This window comes from Elaeis guineensis, chromosome 3 (genome assembly GCF_000442705.2).
Source record: "Elaeis guineensis isolate ETL-2024a chromosome 3, EG11, whole genome shotgun sequence".
Lineage (NCBI taxonomy): Eukaryota > Viridiplantae > Streptophyta > Magnoliopsida > Arecales > Arecaceae > Elaeis > Elaeis guineensis.
Window position 1 is genome coordinate 123,473,379 of NC_025995.2, and position 23,401 is coordinate 123,496,779.

General features: G+C 41.1%; 1 protein-coding gene and 1 pseudogene across 1 annotated transcript; both read right to left on the reverse strand.

The window, feature by feature from the left end:
- Positions 1-1,301: 1,301 nt before the first annotated feature.
- On the reverse strand, positions 1,302-6,735 carry LOC140856349 (high mobility group B protein 9-like). The gene is made up of 5 exons (XM_073253457.1): positions 6,495-6,735; positions 6,264-6,342; positions 5,989-6,151; positions 1,592-1,682; positions 1,302-1,425 (listed from the first exon to the last, which is right to left on the reverse strand). The coding sequence occupies exons 1-5, from the start codon at positions 6,689-6,691 to the stop codon at positions 1,302-1,304; spliced, it is 654 nt and encodes a 217-aa protein (XP_073109558.1). The 5' UTR covers positions 6,692-6,735.
- A 13,461-nt stretch (positions 6,736-20,196) lies between these two features.
- On the reverse strand, positions 20,197-22,698 carry LOC140856155 (putative NAC domain-containing protein 94; annotated as a pseudogene).
- Between the last annotated feature and the right edge of the window lie 703 nt (positions 22,699-23,401).

Here is a 23,401-nt window from a genome sequence, read left to right on the forward strand (position 1 = left end):
AATAATAATATTTTATTTTGAATAAAATATTATATTAAAATATAAATATATTCAAATAAAATTTTTGTTCGCCATGGCTAGGCCCCCGGCATTATCTGGGCTCCTCACCTGTCCGCCGCTGCTCCACATCCCTCAGATGCCATGTATATTTATTATTAATAAAATAATTATATTTATTATTAATAAAATAAATTATTTATTATTATTTAAATAATAATATTTATTTTTAATAAAATAATAATATTTTATTTTGAAAAATAGTAATATTTTATTTTTGATCAAATAATAAAATTTTATTATTAATAAAATATAAAATTTATTATTAATAAAATAATAAAAAAATCTTTTTGTTTCTCCTTTCCCTTCTTCTCCCCTCCCCCCCCCAAAATCCTTCGCCTTCCTCTGCCCACGGTCGATCCGCACCTACTCCCCCTCCGATGCGCCACCTGCAGCACCTCATCCGGTCGCCTCTCCTTCATGCCTCCCCCCTGAGCCCCACACCCAGACGTCCTTGCGCCATGCGCCTCCCTCTCCCCTCGTAATGTCCAGACCACCACCGTCATGCTACATCCCTCGCAGCCCCCAAACCACCCGTTGTTCCTTCGTGGCCTCCCACACCCTCGCAGCTCCCCCATGCAGCACCTTATGCCCCCCATGGCTCCGGTGAAGCTCCCCACTCGGTGCCCCCTCCCCCCAAGCCTCGGTGAAGCCCCAACCCTATGCCTCCCGTGGCTCCGTGCGACCCCTTGCCCTCCTCGACCCCGATGTTTGCACCCCACGCCCCCATCCCCCGCCCCCACCCACCCCCGCAATGCTCCGCACGACCCCCACTCCTCCCAGGCCCCGATGCTTGCACCCCATGCCTCCCAGCCCCGATGCTTGTATCCCATAACATCCCCACCTCCAAGCGCACAACGATCACCGAAGCATGAGGGGTTCTATCTACGTATTTATTTATTTTAATATTCTATCCCCTCCCCTCCCTCTAAAACCCTCTTTTGCCCACCCTAACCCCAACACCACCCATCCCCCATCCCTTCCATGGCCACCTTGACCCTCCTTCCCTCTTCTTCCTCTTCCTCCCCCTCTCATCTCCACCCTCAAATCCTCCTCCTCCTCCACCGTCGGCCCTCACCCTCCTCCCCTCCTTCCTCCCATCCCCACCGCCACCCATGACCTCCATCTGAGCCCCCCTCCCCTCCCCACCCCCAATCACCACCCTCACCCAGAACGACCTCAAGAAGCTCACCATCGTGAAGGCCGTCGAGTACGTCACCAGTGGCATGGTCCTCGCTTTAGCACTAGCTCCTCGCCACCTTCATCGTTTCTGAGATTGGGGCCCTCTTCGCCTCCAGCAACTCACTGGCATCGTCGGCGTCCCCACCTCCAAGCACACGACGATCATCCGAAGCATGGAGGGGGTCCCTGGCAAAAGGCATGAAGCGAGTCGAGAAGATACTGCAGGAAAAAAAATCTCCTTCATCCTCCACCGCCATGCCTTGACCTCCGTCCCTCCTTCCTCTCATCCCTCACTGCCACTCCGTGATCCACATCCGAGCTCTCTCTCCCCTTCCCCAGTCACCACCCTCACCCATGCAGGAAAAAAAATCCTCCTCCATCCTCCGCTGCCATGCCCTCGCCCTCCGCCCCTCCTTCCTCCCATCCGCAGAAGTCGAATGAAGCTAATAACAAACTAAAACTAAAAAACTAAAACTAAACATGTGACATTATAAGAATTACCCTATAAGCTGAGGTGTCAACACAAAATATAGCCTCTTTATCACGTATTGCTATACTATTATTATATAGATGGATAATGATCATTATTTCGGAATAAATAGCTATTACACAATAACCGCAGTCAATTTTAGCTATTATCTAATTTTTTCTTCTACATAGTGTTGGGTGGAGTCGAGCCAGGCTACCACCTCCAAGATCCTTTCAGTACCACGCGATGCAGCAGGAAGAAAGAAGAAACAAAACAAAAAAGAAAACAATCAAAATACATGGATAACCAAAAGGGCTCGCCTCCACGGGGCATGCAAACTTCACTATGAAAAAAAAATTTTACAAGAGGAGACCTCACCTCACCCTTGTACACCCAATTCTCTCTCACATGAAGTTCCCCTCACAAAAGCTCTCTCTCTCTTAGAGACCCCCCTGAACCCCTGAAGTGCCTGGCGACCGCTATCCAGGAGCCTCCTGCTCCTTCTCTCACAGCACGTCCGCCTCTCTCTCTTCAATCGGGGTCGTACGGCCTCGTACGGTGAGAAACCCGAACACACCACTTCTCTGTCGTCTCAGGCCCTTTTAAAGGGTTAAACATAGCTTAAAACCTAATTAGATTAGGTTTAAGTCCTAAACAAGCCAAATCAGCGTCCCAGACCGTCGGATCAAGACCAGAGCCACCTGGGCCATTGGATCGCGCCCGGTCTATGGAATAGTGTCGTGACCGCGAGAAACGCGTGGAAACGCCACGCGGTCCACAGCCGCGCCGTGGACCACCCGGTCCATGGTGGACCGGGGCAAGGGGCCAGCAGGCCGCTGGCCTGGCCGCCCACGCGCCGGGCCTGGGCGCGCCTGCGCGTGGGCCTGCGCGCGCCGCGCGCGCCTGGCCGACGCCGCGCGCGCCTGGGCCGCACGCCGCCTGGCTGCGCGCCCGCCTGGCCGCGGCCCCGCTTCGCGCGCAGGCCTGGGTCGCGCGTCTCGCACGGGCCGGGTTGTGCGTCCCGCGCGCCGCCGCCTACGGTCGCGCCGCTGCCGCGGTCGCCGCGGTCCTCTGTCGCCTCGATTCTCGTGCCGACTTCGAAAGCTCGTATATCCTCCATCCGATCTCCGTTCAGGTGATCTTGGTCTCGTTGGACTCCATTTTCGCCGCAAACCTCGCTATGGGCTCAATGTGGCTGAATCTCGAGGCATCAAATCCTAACAATCTCCACCTCGACTCGATATTTCGCCTCCTCCAAACTCCGAGAGCTTCTGGATCTCCTCGCCCTCATGCCCTGGGGCAATCGCCTGCTGATCATGGATGGGCAAACATGGGAGTCAGGCCAGGCTGCTCGATCCCATCTCCGTCGTATGCTGTGCTCCTCCTGACCTGAGACCTGTCGGGCATCATCCTACGGCAATAGGAATCTTACCTTGCGACGTCGCCTCTCATCCTCCTGAGTCTCTTGTCTCGTGCCCGATCCGCCTCCTGGAGCTCCACCTCGCTCTGGGCTCCACCTGGCTCCCGATGCTCCACCTCGCACTGGGCTCCCTGCAAGGTAATAATGTCCTCTGTCCCCTTCTTCCCTCCAGCACAATCCTATCGCCGCGTAGCACCCTTAGGATTCCTCCACCAGCTACCATCCTGTAGCCTCTCGAATCCAGTCTGCTAAGTGAGATAAGATTTCGCCTGAAATGGTATGTATCGGACCTCCCCCAATCTCCTCACTGCACCATCATGTGTCCCCAGCTGACCGTCCAATGCCTCTGATCACACAGCTCAATCCATCCGGCAGATATACAGTGCCCTCACTGTTCTCCAGGGAGTCAAACTGCTCCTCTCTGCAACATACATGATAGGGCATGCAGAATCTAATATCCACTGCTGGGAAGAAGTAGATACTCGTCAGATATCTCAAAGACATCTCCATATAAATCACTGCCGGCCGTCGCTACAGCAGCCACCGTCCGATTTTTCAGTTGAGGGCAATCTCTGGCTAGATGCCCCAACTCCTCACATCGGTAACACCTGGTTTTGCTCAAGTCCCTCCTGACTTAGACCGCCCTCGATGCGATCTCCTGTTGCTCCGTCTACCGCCTCCTGCACCTCCAGAAGCCACCAAAGCTGAGCTATCGACACCTGAGCTCGAAGCTGGGTTCTCCCTCCTGAGAACCTCGTTCTGGAGTATTGCCGGGTGACCTCGTCCATCTTGATAGCTCTTCTCCACTAGAAGAGCATCACCAAGGACTCGTACGAAGAGGAAGCGACGCCAGCAAAACCGGCGCCCTGGTCTTCTCCTCAACGTTCTCGCCAACGCTGAGAAGGTCGGTGAGGATCTTTTGGAAGTGGCTCAGATGCTCCTGCACGCTCTGTCCCTCAGTCATCCGCAGTTGGTAAAACTACTCCAGAGGAAAAGTGTGTTGGTGAGAGACTTCACCATGTACAACTCCTCGAGCTTCGACCACAACACCGTCGGGGAAGTCTCGCTCAGCACATGGATCACCACCTCATCCGCCAGGTACATGCGGATGTACTCACCGCCTGCATCTGTAGCCGTTTCCAATCCCGCACCTCCATGGTGGTCGGCTTCTCATCGCACAAGAAGCATCGATCAACCCCTGTTGGATGAGCACGTCCTTCACCCTTGCCTGCCACAAGGAGAAATTGCTCTTACCATAGAACTTGTTGATCTCCATCTTGATTGTTCCTGTTTTTCCATCTTCAGTCTTGCTCACCACCACTGCAATCTGCGTCCTTTGTACGGCCTTGCTCTGATACCACTTGTTGGATGGAGTCGAGCCAGGCTACCACCTCCCAAGATCCTTTCAGTACCACGCGATGCAGCAGGAAGAAAGAAGAAACAAAACAAAAAAGAAAGCAATCAAAATACATAGATCAGCCACAAAAGGGCTCGTCTCCATGGGACATGCAAACTTCACTATGAAAAGAAAATTTTACAAGAGGAGACCTCACCCTCAACCCTTGTACACCCAATTCTCTCTCACATGAAGTTCCCCTCACAAAAGCTCTCTCTCTCTTGGAGACCCCCCTGAACCCCTGAAGTGCCTGGCGACCGCTGTCCAGGAGCCTCCTGCTCCTTCTCTCACAGCACGTCCGCCTCTCTCTCTTCAATCGGGTCGTACGGCCTTCGTACGGTGAGTAACCCTAACACACCACTTCTCTGTTCGTCTCAGGCCCTTTTAAAGGGTTAAACAGAGCTTAAAACCTAATTAGATTAGGTTTAAGAGTCCTAAACAAGCCAAATCAGTGTCCCAGACCGTCGGATCAAGACCGGGAGCCACCTAGGCCGTTGGATCGCGCTCCGGTCCACGAAATAGTACCGTGGACCGTGAGAAATGCGTGGGAAATGCCCACGCGGTCTACAGGCCACGCCGTGGACCACCCGGTCTACGGTGGACCGGGGCAAGGGGCCAGCAGGCCGCTGGCCTGGGCCGGCCCGCGCGCGGGCCTGGGCCGCGCCTGCGTGCGGGCCTGCGCGCGCCTGGGCCGCACCCCGACTGGGCTGCGCCCGGCTGGGCCGCACAGGCCTGGGTCGCGCGTCCCGCGCGCCGCCGCCTGCGGCCGCGCCGCTGCCGCCCGCCGCCGGTCGCTGGCGGTCCTCTGCCACCTCGATTCTCGTGCCGACTTCAAAAGCTCGTATCTCCTCCATCCGAGCTCCGTTTCAGGTGATCTTGGTCTCGTTGGACTCCGTTTTTCGCCGCGAACCTCGCTGTGGGCTCAATGTGGCTAAATCTCGAGGCGTCAAATCTTAACAATATGCTTAATACGACAAGCTAGCTCTCAATTAGTGTTTTACCCACAGTTTAGGCCACAAAGAACATGGAATCTGTATTTTAAATCCTCGTATGTTCTAAACAACAGAGTAAAGGGAAACTACCAAAAAACTAGCAGGTGATAATATCAACTCCAAACATGGGCCAGATTCACCTTTGCTTCGCGGCTCTGCATGTTCTCTTTTCCTTCTCCTGGACTTCTTCGTGGTCAGGTCGGAAGCATCCGGATGACGTTCAAGCTTGATCTTGGGGTCTTGGTCAGGCACGAAGCTACACCCATCAACCACATTATTCTTATTTCTCTTCTTAATATTAAGGACATAATACATTTAACCAAAAATATCGAGGACAAAATAATTAAATTTATGATCCATTTTTATACAATATATCCATGATACATTTTCTTTTGGTAAAATAAATCCATGATACTCTTACAAAAAATAATGTGGAGTTGTATATTATATGAATGAATTAAAGCCCACTTACCGGCAGGAGGGACAGGAGGCCCCTGTGCTCCAAAGAAGTACACCTGCTCGTAGTGGTGCAGAAGGCTCAAGTAGTGGTTCCTTAGTACGAAGGATGCGCTAGTGGTAGTGGGAGGAAAACTGAATGCCATCACGACTTCCCTTAACTTTTTCTCCAAAATCACCTATTAATAACAATAATATAAAGGATGCTGTAATCAAACACTATCAGTCTTTTTTAGCATGATGTGTCTAAGATGCCATGGTGAAACAGACAATAGAAGAGAAGAAAGAGACCTTTTCAAGACCACCCCTTTGAGTCACCTCCTTATACAACAGATGCAGATCGATCTCCTTCCCTCCTAACACGGGAATCCTTCTCCATCAAAGAAAGAAGAGATCATCCAAGTCCATAAACATATCCCAAAAGAAAAAAAAAAAAAAAATTTCTATAAACGCAACAGATAGAGAGGAGAGAAGAAAAAAGAAGAAAGAGAACCAAAAGCATGTCATGCAAGTCCTACGTACGAGAGCTTAGTGCCCATGGAGTGGTGGAAACGTCGCATGGAATCCATGAAAAGAGCCCTGTCCTTGACGACGTCCTCGTGGGAGTAAAGTGGAAGAGGGTAGAAGTTTTCCCTCGCCATCTCTACCTCCATGGCCCTTCCCCCCTCCATCTCTCCCATCCTCATCTCCTCCTTTCCCATCCCGTTCTCCTCTCCCATCACACGAAATGGACCAGATGAGATGAGTGGAGACAAAAATGGCAATGCCAGATGTTGAACTGATTAGATTGAGATGGTGTGAGGTGTTAGCTGGTGGAGGTGGTGGTTTTAATTTAGGCCAAAATCAATGCTTTCCACCCCCGCAATAAAACAAAAACCCATGCAAAGTAAGGAGGAGCGGGTTAATTGAACGTAGGAAACCCGCCCCCGCTCTCACCAACAATTGCTGATAGACACGCGGATTTGTAACGGCTAACACTTTTGTTTTTTTTTTTTTTTTTTTTCAGACTTTGGAATAGTAGATCAGTCATTTAGTATGTAATTAGTAACCAAATTTATAGCATATTTTCCGACTCTTCGGTAATTATTACACCTAATCCAGCTCTCAAATGGCTAAATATCTATCTATATTAGACATCTGTATTTCCTATTTGTCTTTCATTATTTTAATAACTATAAATCTCTAATCTTATGATGGCAGTAGTGTTGTTATCAGAAGCTCAGCAAGACTTATCCAAATTGCTGCAATTAATATTTGGCCATATTCATCAATTTTTATCTCTTCAAGCAGCTATTACTTTCCTATCATTTATTGACTTATAAGATCTCTCAAATGTAAGGACATGACAAAGCTACCCATATTTTTTTCCCCTTCGCTGGAAAAGTTACCCATGGTTTCAAATATGTAGCCAGGTTAAAAGAGAAACCAGGCCCACCTTAAAGCCTGTGTACTATAGTGACAGTGGGCAAAGCCTGGTGGCCGAACCCAGACAACGTTGCGTTTCCTTAGCTAGCTGTAACAGTGAATTCGTTGGCTCTTTGGCATTTTGAAATCCCACTCCAGATTAGTCTCAAGTTTGTTCAGAGAAGTGTTTCACTCTGAAGTGGTTGGTGGGGCGTTGTGTCTCTCATGCTGGAATTGTAACAGCACTGTGAGAGGAGTTTTGTCCTGGATGACCTAACACTAAACGTATCATGTCTCCTGATGAGGTGCGACTAGTACATAGAAGGAAAGATGGTCCGACGGGCTTGAGTCCCTTGACCGCTAATGTAACGGCTCTCTCACGCTCTTGGGGCCACGGACGGTTGTTTTTTAGTTAGCATCGATGTCCTGTCATGGTTCATCTCCGTTTGGAGGTACCCATGGTACATTATTCATCCTATCAAATTATGGGTACTGTTTGTTTCGGTCTCCGAACGTTATAGCGTGAGGTCTCATAATTTTATTTTTTTAAAAATATTTTATTAAAAATAATATTTCATCTCATATAAATCAGAATTTCTTTTGATTCACAAATAATGTAAGATTAATGACGTCTTCTTTCTACACTACAATAATATGAAATTAGATGAAATAAGAGTGCACTATAAGTCAATCGCAAGTGTGTTACGATGGAACTTTTCTTTATAATTTTCAACTCATGAAATGATATTTATTATGTGAGGATTGATTCATCGTATTAGCTGCATCTTATTATGTCTAAAATTATGATAAACCTCAAAGATTAGAGCAACGATTTTAGGAGATACGAATAGGTCATACTAGTGAGATCTAAAACCCTAATCTTAAACATTCCTGATCGTACGAGCATTAAGTTGGAAATCAATATTTCAAATAGACTGGCACATCCTATGTATGCTCGATGGAGAGAATGACAGATCTCACTAGCCACTTGTGTGGGATACTAATACAAGGATGTGGGTGCTCATTTGAAAATGAGTCCACTGAATTGACTCGATGAAAGAGAACATCTTATGGAAGCTTTACTTGCATGTCAAAGATGATTATCTAAATGAGAGTTGTGCAAGTGATCCTTAGATCTGAAACCATCATAGAATCTTGTACACATGAATCCATATTTTGGTTCATACCCAGGCATGGCATTAAGACATGTACGGGATGTTCTGAATATGATGGAGTGTAATGGAGATTGTGAGTAGGTCAACATGGAATCGATCACTCCTAGTAAGAGGAGATCGCATCTTGTGTATTCTTAATCCTAGATAACTCAAAAAAAGTCTTTTGGCCAAAAGCAGAAAGAAAATTAGAAAGAGTTTCTAATACTTTTTTATCAAAGTCATCATTGGTTAATTGAGAATCGATATGAATATGTGTTTGAATTTAACATGGTTCCATACTCATGAACATATTCAGGTGCAGGAATGATCAAAAAATTAAATTGCATGGTAACTTATCATTGAAGGGTATATTTAGTATTTTTATTAAATTTCATATCTTCTGGGTAGTCATGATATGCTGCTAGACGTCAATCTTGACTTATAGATTTTTGATCGAATCAAAGAATTTAATTCGATCGCCAATTAGAAAGGATTCTAATTGTTAAGCTCAGATTAGCTCGATTGGACCTTAATCGATTAGATTGAAATCTAATCAAATTAGGTTAACTTACATCCGGACCTACTGCTAGCTAGATGTGGAACCCAATGGGTCACAGACATATAGAAATTGGCTAAGGATCCATTTGAAAAAAGTTGATTGGAATTTTGGATTCAATCAGAGTTCCGGTAAGCATGCTTGCACGTGTGGAACTCTTGCTCCTTTTGATATCAATTTGGACTCATCTATTGCTAATTAGCTAGCCCAATTTAGTAAAAATTTGGGTTAGATCATGCCACCTGGAAGCAGCCCAAATTGAGGTGCCACATCCCATTTTAACGCCAATAATGAGGAGTTCGAGTTGTGAAGGACTCTTGGCGCAAAACAGATTTTGCGCATGCATGTTGGCATGGGCAGAAGGAGGAGTCCTTTTAGCATCGGATTAAGATGTATGTGATAGCCCATATCACCCTCCATCCTCTGGTGCATATCTCAAAGTATGAGATATATTTTTTCTGAATTTTTCGGGGTGAAAAAAAAAAAATGAAAAAAAGGATGTCTGGCACGTGCGCAGAAGCATCGCGTCTCTCTATGATTTGGAGAGTCCTTCTCCTAAACCAATACTTTCAAAATGAAATAATTTTTTGTAATAAAGTTTCACATTTGATAAGCTATTTTGGTGATTTTTTTAAAATTTTTTCAGACTTGTCTGGATGCCAAACGGATGCCATAAGTTCCTCCTCACGCTTGCACGCGTGGTGATCAGGCTTCATGTGAAAGGATGCGAGAACACATCCATTTGTGGGAATTTTTATCTACTCATTTAGGTGTTTTAGAATCAAGATTGAATCTTCTATTTACATAGATTTTTGAGAATTTTTTTAATTTAAAAAGGGACATGAAAATATCTCTTCTCTGATCGTGCGCGTAGAGCAGGGTGCTGATCGACGTATCATTGATAAGAGTCTTTCTGTTTGAAGGAACTTTTATCTCTGATAATCATATCAGATAAGCCTCTTGGATGAGGCATGTCTCTCTCTTTTGGCATCCCTCTGGTGGCTATAAATTGATCGATAGGTGTCCGATGCATTCAGAAAGAGTTTTCAATTTTGTCTCCATTGCTCTCTTTTCTTTCTTATAATCTATCTTAGTTTTAGGACAAGGCTTTGGGATTTAAGACAAAGCCTTATCTGGTCCTAACGAGGGTTGTGAGGGTCCTAAAGAAGGTGAATTAGAAGTTCAGAGGAGGTTTTGAGAGGGTAGAGTTAGTTCTTGAAGAAACCTGACCGATACAGGCTAGTCGAGTTCTAGGGGCTAGAACTCTTGAAGTAAGGTAAAGAAGGAGCGCTGTCTTTAGTTCAATTTCTGTATGGATCACCATTGAAGGGTGAACATTTGGATGTCTTATAAAAATTAAAATTAGCACTACAGATATTCTTCTTATCCTAATTTATATTTATTGCACTTTGATTTTTATAATCAAGGGTTTCTGAGCATTGGGGTTTCCAGTGCATTGGGCATTTTGAATGAAAATTTTAAACACCTAACCCTTCCGCTGTACCACTGAAATCCAACAGTGGTATTAGAGTCTACCTTGATATATATAATCAAAGGTTAAAATGTTGTCTTGATTATGATCAAGCATGATTTTTTGATTTGGTTCATGTCGGGTCAAGGGTTGAACCCGATTGAACATCCAAATCCTCGCATGTCTTAGAGATATATTTTAAATATAAAATGTATGATGCATGTATAAAATATTTTTTAGTAGCTTAGTACTCTAATTGGGGTTCATCACCAGACCGTCCAGTCATAAGAGCAAGTAGGGTTTAAAGACCCTCTCTTCCTATTCAATAGGATACTCTTATGGCGTGTAGGGGTGCTACTGTGATGTCCCAAGAAGAAGAACCATGAAAAGAATATTTTATATTCATACATGCTATTAGAACTCATGCATATGTGATATACTTGAAATGCTTAATATATAATCTTGTTGTATGATTATGATTTCATATCTTAGAGATATGAATAGATGCCATGATTAGTTGTTATGATTATTAAGATACAACTATAATAGTACATCATTATGATTGATTGAATTAAGATGTACTTGAAATCATTAAAGCTTTCATAAAAATTATATTAAGTCATAGTGTTGTGAACAGTAGCTGACCTATTTCTTGAATCGATTAATCAATTAGTGTCTAAGGAGTGTTGCAAGTGCGGTGGTTATTTAATTGGTTCCGTTGCTAGCCTGGCCAATTTTATTTGTATCTAAAAAAAGCAACGGAGGGACCCCCACCAATCTTAAATTTTTTGGCCAATTGGATTAGTTCGAATCTTGAATGAAGATAGCTCAGTATTTTGAACACTACATATACCTTCCTTCATGCCTAGTCAATATCCTATCAAAAACCATAGTAGATTTATTGTGATATTCACAAGGCTTGCTATAGAGATTGATGTGAATTTATCTTGATGCATATTATATACTTTACGGTATATTTAGATATGTTGCTTTGTTGTGATATCCACAAGAGCAGTATTTTTCAGATATGACTGTATGAAAATGAAGGATCTGACTTAACTAAAAATACTATAGTTTGTTGTGACATCCACAAGGCTATGAGTATTTTTAGAGGCAAGTTATGTTGAGAATTGCATGAGATGCAATTGGATAGATTTTTCTACCTTTGAACTCATTGAGGTTTGTTATGATATCCACAAGATTTTATTGAGGGATTAGGGTCTCACCCCATTAAAAAATCAGATTAAGATTTTTCGTCTACCATAAGAGAAGGCTATGATATTCGATAAAATAGTGAGAGACATAACTAGTTTAAAAATCCTCATCTAGTTATGCATGTTAAACATGAGTGGTCTGCTTATACTATTATTCTTTTTTATTATATAGATTTAAGTCTACATTATGGCTTCTTTATTTTCACTGCATGATACCATAGAAAAAAGTATGTTGATCGATTAAACTATGTGGATTGGTTGAGGAACTTGCAAGTTAGGTTTGCATCGGAGAAGAACTCCGATGTTCTGGATATTTCTGATCTTAGGATGGTCAGTAATAATAAGAAGAAAATAGATATCTATAAGGATATTATTGTGGTAAGTTTGGCATTGGGGTATAATTACAAGAATTATCTTGCAAGATTAAAGCATGGTGCAAGTATAGCATCAAAAGGTGTGTATATGATACAGATCTATTTTTTATTGAGTAGTTCAGACTCTGATATTTGGGTATTAGATATCACCTACAGATCGCATATTTGTAATTCATTACAGTTACTACAGAATATCAAAAGTCTGAAAAAAGGTGATCTCGAGCTCTATGGCACAAGTAGAGAGTCCATTAGTGCAGAGGTTGTGGAACCTGTATGCTTGATTTACCTTTAGACAAAATTTTAGAATTAAAAAAATTTTTATTACATGCCAAAGGGCATTAGAAATATTATTTCTATATCTTGTTGTTAAAACAAGGTTATGAAATAAGGCTAATGGAAATAGATGCTCCATTTTCTTTTCTAATGAATTTTATGGCAGTGGTTATATTGATAACAATCTTTAATTCTTATACTCAATGAAAATATTTTTCATATTGAAAGAAATATGAAAAGAAAGAGAAAAGATGTAAATATCATATATCTCTGACATTGTCACCTTGGTCATATTAGTGAGTTAAGAATTAACAAGTTACACAAAGAAAAATTTTTTAACCTATATGATTATGAATCATTGAGAACTTATAAATCTTGTCTCATGGATAAGATAACCAAGACTCTATTTTTTGGATATAAAGAGAGGGCGATGAGTTGTTAGCTCTAGTACATACAGATGTATGTGAACCAATGATAACTCAAGTCAGAGGAGGATACTCCTATTTTATCATTTTTATGAAAAATTTATCAGGATCAGATATGTGTATCTTATGAAATATAAATTCGAAGCCTTTGATAAATTCAAGGAGTATCAATGTATGATCAAAAAAAACTGAAAAAGGTATCAAGATTCTTCAATCTGATCGAAGAAGAGAATACTTATCGAGTGAATTTTTTGATCATCTTAAAAGTAAAGGTATTCTCTCTGAATGGACCCCTTCTTATACACCCCAGTTAAATGGTGTAGCAGAAGGAGAAATCGCATTTTGATGGATATGGTGCGGTTCATGATGTGCTTTCACTGATCTCCCAATATTTTTCTATGGATATGCCCTAAAGACTGCCACATATATTTTAAACAGGATGCCTTCAATGTCTGTTGCAAGTACTCCATATGAGATATGGAAGGGAAGAAAGTCTAATCTGAAACATCTTAAGATTTGAGGCTATCCTGCTTATGTCAAAAATAGTTTTAGATATAAGCTTAGTGCTAGATCAGACAAGTATAGGTTTGTAGAGTATCCTAAGAAAACTAATGGATACTACTTCTACCATCCTATTGAACAAAAAATGTTTGTGAGTAGGCACGCCACTTTCTTGAAAAATGAACTCATCCAAAAAGGAAGAAGTGGGAGGAATATTGAACTTATGAAAGTTCAGGATCTACAAATCGATCCAGAAATATCTGTGGTTGGACCACAAGAAGATCCTCAATCAGAAGTATCCAAGGATGAAGTACATCCACCATACTCACCTCCTCTCCGAAGGTCAGATAGAGTGCGTCAAGCCTTCTAAAATATGATTTTGTCATTGAGAATGACAAATTGATCATCATCATTCAGGATGATGATCCACTAACTTATTCGAAAACTATCATGAGTAGAGACTCAACAGATGGCTGGAAGTCATGAAATCTGAGATGGACTGCTATATACCAACCAAGTGTGGACTTTGGGTTGATGCACCTGTGGGTGTGACCCAATAGAGTGCAAGTAGGTCTTCAAAAAGAAGATCGGAGCAGATGGCCAAGTAGAAACCTACAAGCTAGGTTAGTGGCGGAGGATTTCAGTCAAAGGCCAAGAAATCTTCTCACCAATGGCTATACTCAAGTCCATCAGGATTTTGCTTGCTATAGCGGCATACTACGATTATGAGATCTGGTAGATGGATGTCAAGATCATTTTTTCTCAATGGTAATTTAGAGGAAGAGGTCTATAAGACTTAGCTAGAGGGATTTATCTCAAGTGGAAGGGTAAATCAAATATGCAAGCTAATGAGATCCATCTATGGATGGAAGTAAGTTTCGAGGAGTTGGAACATCCGATTTGATATAATAGTCAAAGAGTTTGGATTATCAAAAATAAGGATGAACCATGTATGTACAAGAAGACAAGTGGGAGTGCTGTTGCCTTCTTAATTTTGTATGTCGATGACATACTGCTCATTGAGAATGATATCCCAACGATGCAATTGATCAAGACTTGGCTAGCGAATAAGTTTTCTATGAAAGACTTAGGTGAAGCATCCTATATACTGGGTATAAAGATCTATAAAGATAGATCTAATAGGATGTTAGGCTTATCGCAGTCACGATATATAGATCTCATATTAAAGAAGTTTATTATGGAGGCAAGTAAGAGATGTTATCTGCCTACAAGTCATGGTATACGTCTCTCTAAGAAATATGTCCAAAGACACTAGAGAAGAAAGGAAGAGGATGAATGAAATCCCTTATGCTTCGGTTATGGGATTAATTATATATGCCATGCAATGTACCAGGCCTAATATAGCTTATGCTTTAGGCATAGCTAACAGATTTCAGACTGATCAGGAGAGGATCATTGAAAGCTGTGAAAAATATTCTAAAGTACCTAAGAAGGATTAAAGATATTTTTTTCATATATAGTGGAGGATCAGAGTTGAAACTAGTTTTCAATCTGATCCAGATGATAGCAAGTCAGTATCAGGATATATGTTTATCCTAAATGGTGGGGCAGTGAGTTGGAATAGTTTCATGCAGCAGATAATATCTGACTCAATTACTGAGGCAGAATACATCGCTGCTAGTGAGCCATTAAGGAAGCTGTCTGGATGAAGAAATTCATTATGGATTTAGGAGTCGTTCCTGAGATTGAAGGACCAGTGTCACTTTATTGTGATAACACTGGGGCCATTATTCAAGCTAAGGAACCTAGATCTCATTATAAATCCAACATATCCTCAGACATTTTCATCTCTTTAGAGACAAGATGTTATTCTTGAACGAGTACACAGAAGAAACAATATAGCAAACACATTCACTAAAGCCATACCACAGCAGCTATATGATCGCCATCTTATTTCTATGAGATACAAAGACGATTGTCTTTAGTGCAAATGGAAGATTGAAAGAAGAGTGCCCTATATGCCAATCGCAAGTGTGTTGCGATGAAATTTTTCTTCATTTTTCAACTCATGAAATGATATTTATTATTTGAGCATTAATTCATCATATTAGCTGCATCTTATTATGTCTAAAATTATGATGAATCTCAAAGATTAGGGCAATAGTTTTAGAAGACATGAATGGGTCATACTAGTGAGACCTAAAACTCTAATCTTAAATATTTCTGATCGTAGGAGTTCTAAGTCGGGGATCAATATTTCGAATAGACTGATACATCCTATGTATGCTCGATGGAGAGAGTGGCAGATCTCACTAGCCACTTATGTGGATACTAATACAAGGATGTGGGTGCTCATTGAAAATGAGTCCACTGAATTGACTCGATGAAAGAGAACATTTTATGAAGCCTTACTTGCATGTCAAATATGGTTCTCTAAGTGAAAGTTATGTAAGTGATCCTTAGACCTGAGACCACCATAGAATTTTGTGCACATGAACCCATATTTTGATTCATATCCAGGCATGGCATTAAAAAATGTACGGGTGTTCTGGATATGGTGGAGTATGTATGGAGGTTGTGTAAGTCAATATATAATCGATCACTCCTAATAAGAGGAGATCACATCCTGTGTATTCTTAATCCTAGATAACTCAAAAAAAGTCTTTTGGCCAAAAGCAGAAAGGAGATTAGAAAGAGTTTCTAATATTTTTTTATCAGAGTCATCATTGGTTAATTGAGAATCGATATGAATATGTGTTTGAGTTTAACATGGTTCCATAGTCATGAACATATTCAAGATGCAGAGATGATCGAAGATTGAATTGCATGGTAATTTACCACCGAAAGATATATTTGAAATTTTTATCAAATTTCACATCTTCTGGATAGTCATGATACATTGTTAGACGTCAATCTTGACTTATAGATTTTTTATCGAATTAAAGAGTTTAATTCAATCGTCAATTAGAAAGGATTCTAATTGTTGAGCTCGAGTTAGCTCGATTGGATCGTAATCAATTAGATTGGAATCTAATCAAATTAGGTCAACTTACACCTGAACCTACTATTGGTTAGATGTGGAACCCAATGGGTCACACACATATAAAAATTGATCAAAAATTCTTTTGAAAAAGGTTGATTGAAATTTTGGATTCAATCAAGTTCCAATAAGCATACTAGCATATGTGGAACCCTTGCTCCTTTGGAGATCTATTTGGTCTCATCCCTTGCTAATTAGCTAGTCCAATTTAATAAAAATTTGGGTCAAGTCATATCACTAGAAGCAGCCTAAATTGGGATGCCACATTCTGTTTTAATATCAATAATGAAGAGTCCAAGTTGTGAAGGACTCTTGGTGCAAAACAGGTTTTGCGCGTGCATGTTGGCGTGGGCAAAAGGAGGAGGTCCTTCTAGTATCGGATTAAGATACATGTGGTAGCCCATATCACCCTCCTCCTCTAGTGCACATCTCAAAGTATGAGATGTATTTTTTTGAATTTTTTGGGTTGGAGAAAAAATTAGAAAAAGAAGGATGTCCTGGCGTGCATGTGCAAAAGCATCACATCTCTTCATGATTTGGAGAGTCCTTCTCCTAATCAAATACTTTCAAAATGGAATGATTTTTTGTGATAATGTTTCAGTTTGATAAGCTATTTTGGATGATTTTTTTAGAATTTTTTCAAAGTTATCTGGATGCCATAAGTTCCTCCTCACGCCTGCACATGCGATGATCAGGCTTCACGTGAAAGGATGCAAGACCACGTCCATTTATGGGAAATTTCATCCACTCATTCGGTGTTCTAGAATCAAGATTGAATCTTCTATCCACATGAATTTTTGAAATTTTTTTTTATTTGAAAAGGGATGTGAAAACATTCCTTCTCTGATCGCATGCGTAGAGCAGGGTGCTGATCGTTGTATCATTGATAAGAGTCCTTCTGTTTGAAAGAATTCTTATCTCTGATAATCAGATCAGATAGACCTCTTAGATGAGGTGTGTCCCTCTCTTTTGGCATCCCTCTGGTGGCTATAAATTGACCAGGGTGATGGGTGTCCAATGCATTCAGATTGAGTTTTCAATTTTGTCTCTGTTGCTCTCCTTTCTTTCTTACAACCTATCTTAGTTTTAGGACAAGGCTTTGAAATTTAAGACAAAGCCTTATCTTATCCTAACAAGGGTTATGAGGGTCTTAAAAAAAGAGAATCAGAAGTTCAAAGGAGGTTCTGAGATGATGGAGTCAGATTCTTGAAGAAACCTAACCGATACAAGGCTAGTCAAGTTTTAGGGACTAGAACTCTTGAAGCAAGGTAAAGAAGGAGCACTGTTTTTATTCAATTTTTGTGTGGATCATCGTTGTAGGGCGAACGCTTGGACGTCTTGTGAAAATTGAGATTAGCGCTACAGATATTCTTCTTATCCTAATTTATATTTATTGTACTTTGATTATTATACTCAAAGATTTCTGGGCATTGGAGTTTTCTATGCATCGGATTTTTGAATGAAAATTTTAAACACCTACACCATCGGAATCCAACATTGGGTTCACAGGATCCACTAGTGTGTCACTTGTTTCAGGTCATGTCATATTGAATTCTCCCAAAAGAGCATTTTATATGTCCATTGGGCTTCAAATAATTGCAAGGGATGCCATCAAAATTTTTCTATTTTTTCCATAAAAGAGAGAAGGGAAACTCCTCCTGCTTTGTTCAGAAAATGAAGAAAGCATGCAAAGTTTAGTACAAAACAGAGAAAGAAGATGGATGTAAGATGAAAAGAAACAGCTGAGAAAAGGAACGAGAGGTGATACAAGTTCCGAGGAGAAAGAGAGAAATGCTTGGGCGCGAAAGGGAGCCAAGAGAAGGATGAGAAGAAGGCACCATTGTGTGCAGTTTATGGTTCCCGGACCAGTTTAAAAAACACCCCGTTATTTCTCTCCTTCCAAAAGGCTCCATGTAACTGCGATGATGAGAAGGTTTAAGGAATGCCCCAGCCTTATCATTATTTTCAGGCTCATGGTTTGGTCTTATTATTGAATTTTAGTCCTTGAATTGTGCCATTATATTTATCTGCTTTATAGTCATATTATGTGGAAACAGGTGCACCCATTTTGGTTGTGGTCCTTAGTCCTTAGGTAGCTAAGACCCATGGAATGTGTGGTATGCTCGAATTTTAGTCCAGAAGGCATCAAGTAGCAAAATACACATGATTCAATTTGATTCCGACACCATTCCCTTTAGAATCACCTTGATCTGATGCAGTTGAAGTGCAATTTGACAATGATTTGTAAATATACTTTGTATGACACATGTATCCACTCTGTGTCCTCTTATGATCAGTTCACTGCAACCAGAACCACAAAACTCAGGGAAAATGGAAAAAAATTGCCCTGTATTCTACAAAAGCCAAACAAGTCTTGAGTTTGATGAAGTCATCCTCATAAGTTGGGGGAGGGAGATTGTTGGGTTGTCCCTCATGAGGAGAAGAGCCCATCTCATTTTGGGCTGAGCCCGTTTGGAAAGGACGAGCCCATGATCAGATCCTCTCCGATCTAAAAGGAAAAGGGGAGAAATTACGGTTTCTTGGGGTTAGCATGAGCCCTTTTTTCCAAAACGGAGTCGTCCCTTATTCAGCCGCAAGGCCAAGGGAACTTGAAGTAATTTATTAGAGGGATTGGAGCAACATGTTGAGGGATCCTTTCTTTCCTTTTAGGAGGGTCTTCTCGATCTTGGTGGCGGAAGCCCCAGCAGACCCATAATTTAGAAGGAGAAAAAGATGAAAGCAAGGAGAAGATGGCACCAGAATTTTGAAGCCCCATTGGAAAGTCCAGGGCCATGGTTCTTGGCTCTATCCACTCTACCACCTTCTATATTGTCGGCTGAAGAATCCCCCAATGATCCAAGAGTTGCTGTTTCTCCTTTTAAGTCACAATATTTAAAATCACTTTTAAGTTAACGGGCACGATATCCGGTTCTTAAACTGGTAGTTTGGGAAAAGAAAAATTTTTTAAAAGTAAAATATTGGTAATTTATCTTGATTTTCTCCAGTTCTGACTAAAGTAAAATATTGACAGCCTTACTTGTCTACAGTTCTGACTTCTAAGACCTTTTTTGAGTAGATAGTTCTGACTTCTAAGACTTGGGCAAGCTTTATGAGAGCTGGGCAAGGTTTATGCATATTGGCAATGGTAAATATCTTAGTCAGAAGCAAGAAACCCTACTCTAAATATTAATGTGAAGGCTTGGAGATCTATCCACCCTTTGCAAACCTCCAATGTTCAGATTCATGTTTTGGTCAGAACCCCACAGATGATCTTTCATCCTCAACTTGGAGCTCATTTAATGGAACATCCTGACATAATATCATGACTGGGGCTCTTAAAACAAGGATTGCTAAGAATGATTCCGTTAAGGCATTAGATATCTGCTTGCACAACTACCTCAAACCTCATCATTCGAATGGACAGTGCTTGCACTTGACCAATTGTTTTATTTGCAAGTAGGAAGAAGCCATGGTCTTTATATGTGTTAGAGAGATTTCTAGCGACGATATGGTTTGGGAGAATGCAACCACCATAGGTTGTGTCAGGAATCAAGCAGTATAAATATGTCGATTCCTTTGGACCTTTGCATCAGATGCTTGCCGGATAGTATGTACTGAAAAGTTTTACTTTCTTAGGATTTTTTTTTTTTTTCAGTTCTTTCTGCTTATTGTGCAACATTGTGGCTAGAAGGTTGTACTCGTCTCCATATCAATCATTTAGACCTGATGAAATATTTTCCAATTATGCCTTCTGGCTCATTCTCTGTAAAATAATATCAGAATATATAACCAATCTTCTCATTCTGTTAATTATTTGCAAGATGCACTTCTTATTGCTGGTACAGAGTGAAGCAACAAACTCTAAATTAAGTTTAAGCTAGTTGCAATACTAGCAAGATGAACCTCACTCTCTATATGGTTCTTGTTTTCAAGTATAACATTCGTTCGTAGGGTAACTCAACATCTCATTTGCGCACAACGAGGAAACCCATTGCAAGTTGGTTTTCCCCTCATCAGAAAGTTTAGGTAGCAAGCCCAAGGGAAAACTGATTGCATGCATGGTTTCCAAATGATCATTGGCAGCAAAGCTTGTATTTGCGATTACCTTCATGCTACCTTCTTCTTCTCCACTTCCCAAGTGCTGAACTACCTCAAGTGGTAAATCTGTTCCAACTCCATCACAATTTTTGGGCTGTCCAAAATCTATATTCAACGAGGCCTTCTCTACATCAGTAAACATTGTTGGTGAGATGTTATGAATCATGGAAGCAACTTTGAGTAATCTCTTGTTTTGCACTGATAGTTCAACAGGAGAGAACATGAAGTTAGCAGGTATTTCTTCACTCGAAATAGGAGGTAAAGAATGTCTGTAGCTGTTTTTGCTGGTTCCATAAGAGCTAGCATCAAGATGATGAGTTATGTTTCTCTGCTGCTGCTGCAACTGTAAGCCATTGTTACTACCAAACTGGTTCATGCAAGTACTGTTCTCGAAAGCGAATTGGTTGGCATCATCGATCTTAGGTAAAGAAGATGGCAAGGACTGAGGCAGTGCCTTTCGTGCCACGGAGCTGGTTTTCTTAAAGATCCTACAGATTGCCCATTGGTCCTGTTTTCAGTACCAAGAGAGGTTAATATTATGTAAACAAAATTGTTAGCCTAAAGCCGAAAAGTTTGTGTTAATTGCTTACGTTGGCAGGAATGTTCTTACTAAAAGGCCTATTGGCAGGGGATGAATCAAATAAAGATGGCAGCCTGAACTCATGCATCATCCAGTCAGTTTTGATCCCTTTGGCAGCTCGGCCCCTGTAGAAGACGAGTGATTTCTTTAGGCCTATGCACTTAGTTCCATCAGAGGAGTAGATTGGCCTATCTGTTCCTGTGGCTTTCCAAAATCCAGCACCTGTGACTCTGTTAGGCCTTGGGCTGTTCCTATATTTCCGGTCCCTTGGGCAGTAGAAGTACCATTCCTTCTCTCCAGTCATAGCTAGCTCTTCTCAGTGGATATAGCAAGAAGATGAGAGAAAAATTAGAAGCAGACATTATATTTCACTATATCAAAAAGGTTGAGATTTTTCCCCTTTGAAAGCTCATAAGGAGGTCTCAATACCAAGTAAGTAGTTAGGATGTTCCAAGTTTTTGTGATAAGTAATGTTCTTTTAATCTTGCCCTGAGCCCTAGTGTAGAAGACCATAGTAACCTAGAGCACCAAACTTTTAACTTATTTTTGTAAGGTTCTATTGCATCTTCTCACTAAAAAAGAATTCTTAAGGAACAAAGGATATGGCAGGCTGAGTATGTTATATTACTGGTTAGAAGCTATATTAAAGTTAAAAATCTTGATGACAGAAAGTTTAAATTAGTTAGATATAAAGGAAAACTTCAGTAATTTTATGAAACCAAGCAACTTGGGCAAATTATGATGTATAAACATGCATATATACTCTTCATGAAAGATAATGATGGATAATTCAGACTGCAGCACAAAGGAGTGGCTTACTTGGAAGATCCCATGGATCATATTTGTAGATATCCAGTTGCCTGATAAGCTGAATGGCAAGTGGTTTTGCTCAATCTTCCTCTTCAGATAAAACCCAACAAGCTCCTCATCCGTCGGATGAAATCGAAAACCTGGCAACATCACTTCTTCTAGCTGATCTATTTCACCATTCTCATCCATACTGCTTCCACTCTTTTTGGATCAAGCCTAGAAGACCCTAGGACAGAAAGAAAGGTGAAGCTGTGCAACTTACAGCCACTGACCTTCCTGTTCTTCCAAGAGCTCAAGCTTGATTTAATTCAACTTGACATTGAGGGTGTCCCTATGAATCTAGTCAAGATCCAACTGCGAAAATCTCGAAAACTTACAGTGGTGCAACTTGAGCTGAAAATAAACTAGCACATGAGCTATAAGCAATTGAGTCAAGTCAAGGGAGTAAAACAATACAACAAGACCTTGGGAAATCCAAAAACCATATGAAGCTTTCTTCAACTAGACGAAATGGATAATAACACCCTATCAAGAGGTTTCTTCAGACCTAAACTAGTCTTGACTAAGGCGAACTCCAAAGATTTCTTGGAATGCAGAAAAGAACAGAGCTGAATAGAACACTAAGAACATAGCTTCATGCAATACAAGACCTGTCATTGGAAACCTTAATAATAACTGAATAGCATAAGCTCTCCAGCAAATCAATTTCCTGAACTTTTTGTAATGTTACGAAAAACAATAACAATAAAAACAAGTCCAAGGAAAAAAAAGAAAATTCCCACAAGCCCATAAACCACTTAATCCATTGCCATTATCTGCTTCCTCTTGAAGGTTCCACCTCCGAATATTCGGCTTGTCTTTTAGGTTCTTGGATGAACACTTGGGTCGAGGTAGAAGCTTCAGCATTCGGGGCTTTTAAAAGAACACCAAGAAGCCCAATTCACAACATCACTTTCCCTCCTTTCTGAAACCAATTAGCTTGTCCAATTCCAAGGAAAAGGACCTCAAAGAAACTACAAAATGAGCAGCACACTAGTATTTTAAAATCCTCCGCTGTTCACACTCACCCTAATTTATTTCATGGACTTGAAACAAATTCTTTAAGCAGATCAAGACAATACCAGCTTCTAAACAAATTCATTTATAATCTTCCGTGAATTTATAAACAACCTCCAATACAACATAGAATTTGAATATATAATATAACCAATCTCAAATTTAGAATTTGAAATATATAATACACCCAATCCCAAATTCTATATAAGCTCCTCGGAAATCCTTACATGGATATCTGTATATACCCCTTAAAGTTCATATCACTTTTTTACCTGCTGATGGTCTTCTAGTCCTCATTCACTTTAGATTTATACCCTTTTTCTGTCATTGTATGTTTTGGCATCTAATTGATATTCCTCGGCTCCAATAAAGAAAATGGATAAAGAAGAGAGGATCAAAATTGGCAGGCTGTATAATTTCTTTATGGATGACAGCAACAGACTAATTTAAAAAAACCCACCCTAAAATGATACTGCAGCTTTCACACCCAGTACCACTAGGGTGGAGTGTGA

Excerpts from the sequence above, each read along its gene's own strand:
- LOC140856349 (XM_073253457.1), bottom strand. The coding sequence starts at position 6,691 with ATGGGAGAGGAGAACGGGATGGGAAAGGAGGAGATGAGGATGGGAGAG. Across the intron at positions 6,343-6,494 it reads TCCATGGGCACTAAGCTCTC|GATTCCCGTGTTAGGAGGGA; the intron begins GTACGTAGGACT and ends TTGATGGAGAAG. Across the intron at positions 6,152-6,263 it reads AAAGGGGTGGTCTTGAAAAG|GTGATTTTGGAGAAAAAGTT; the intron begins GTCTCTTTCTTC and ends TGTTATTAATAG.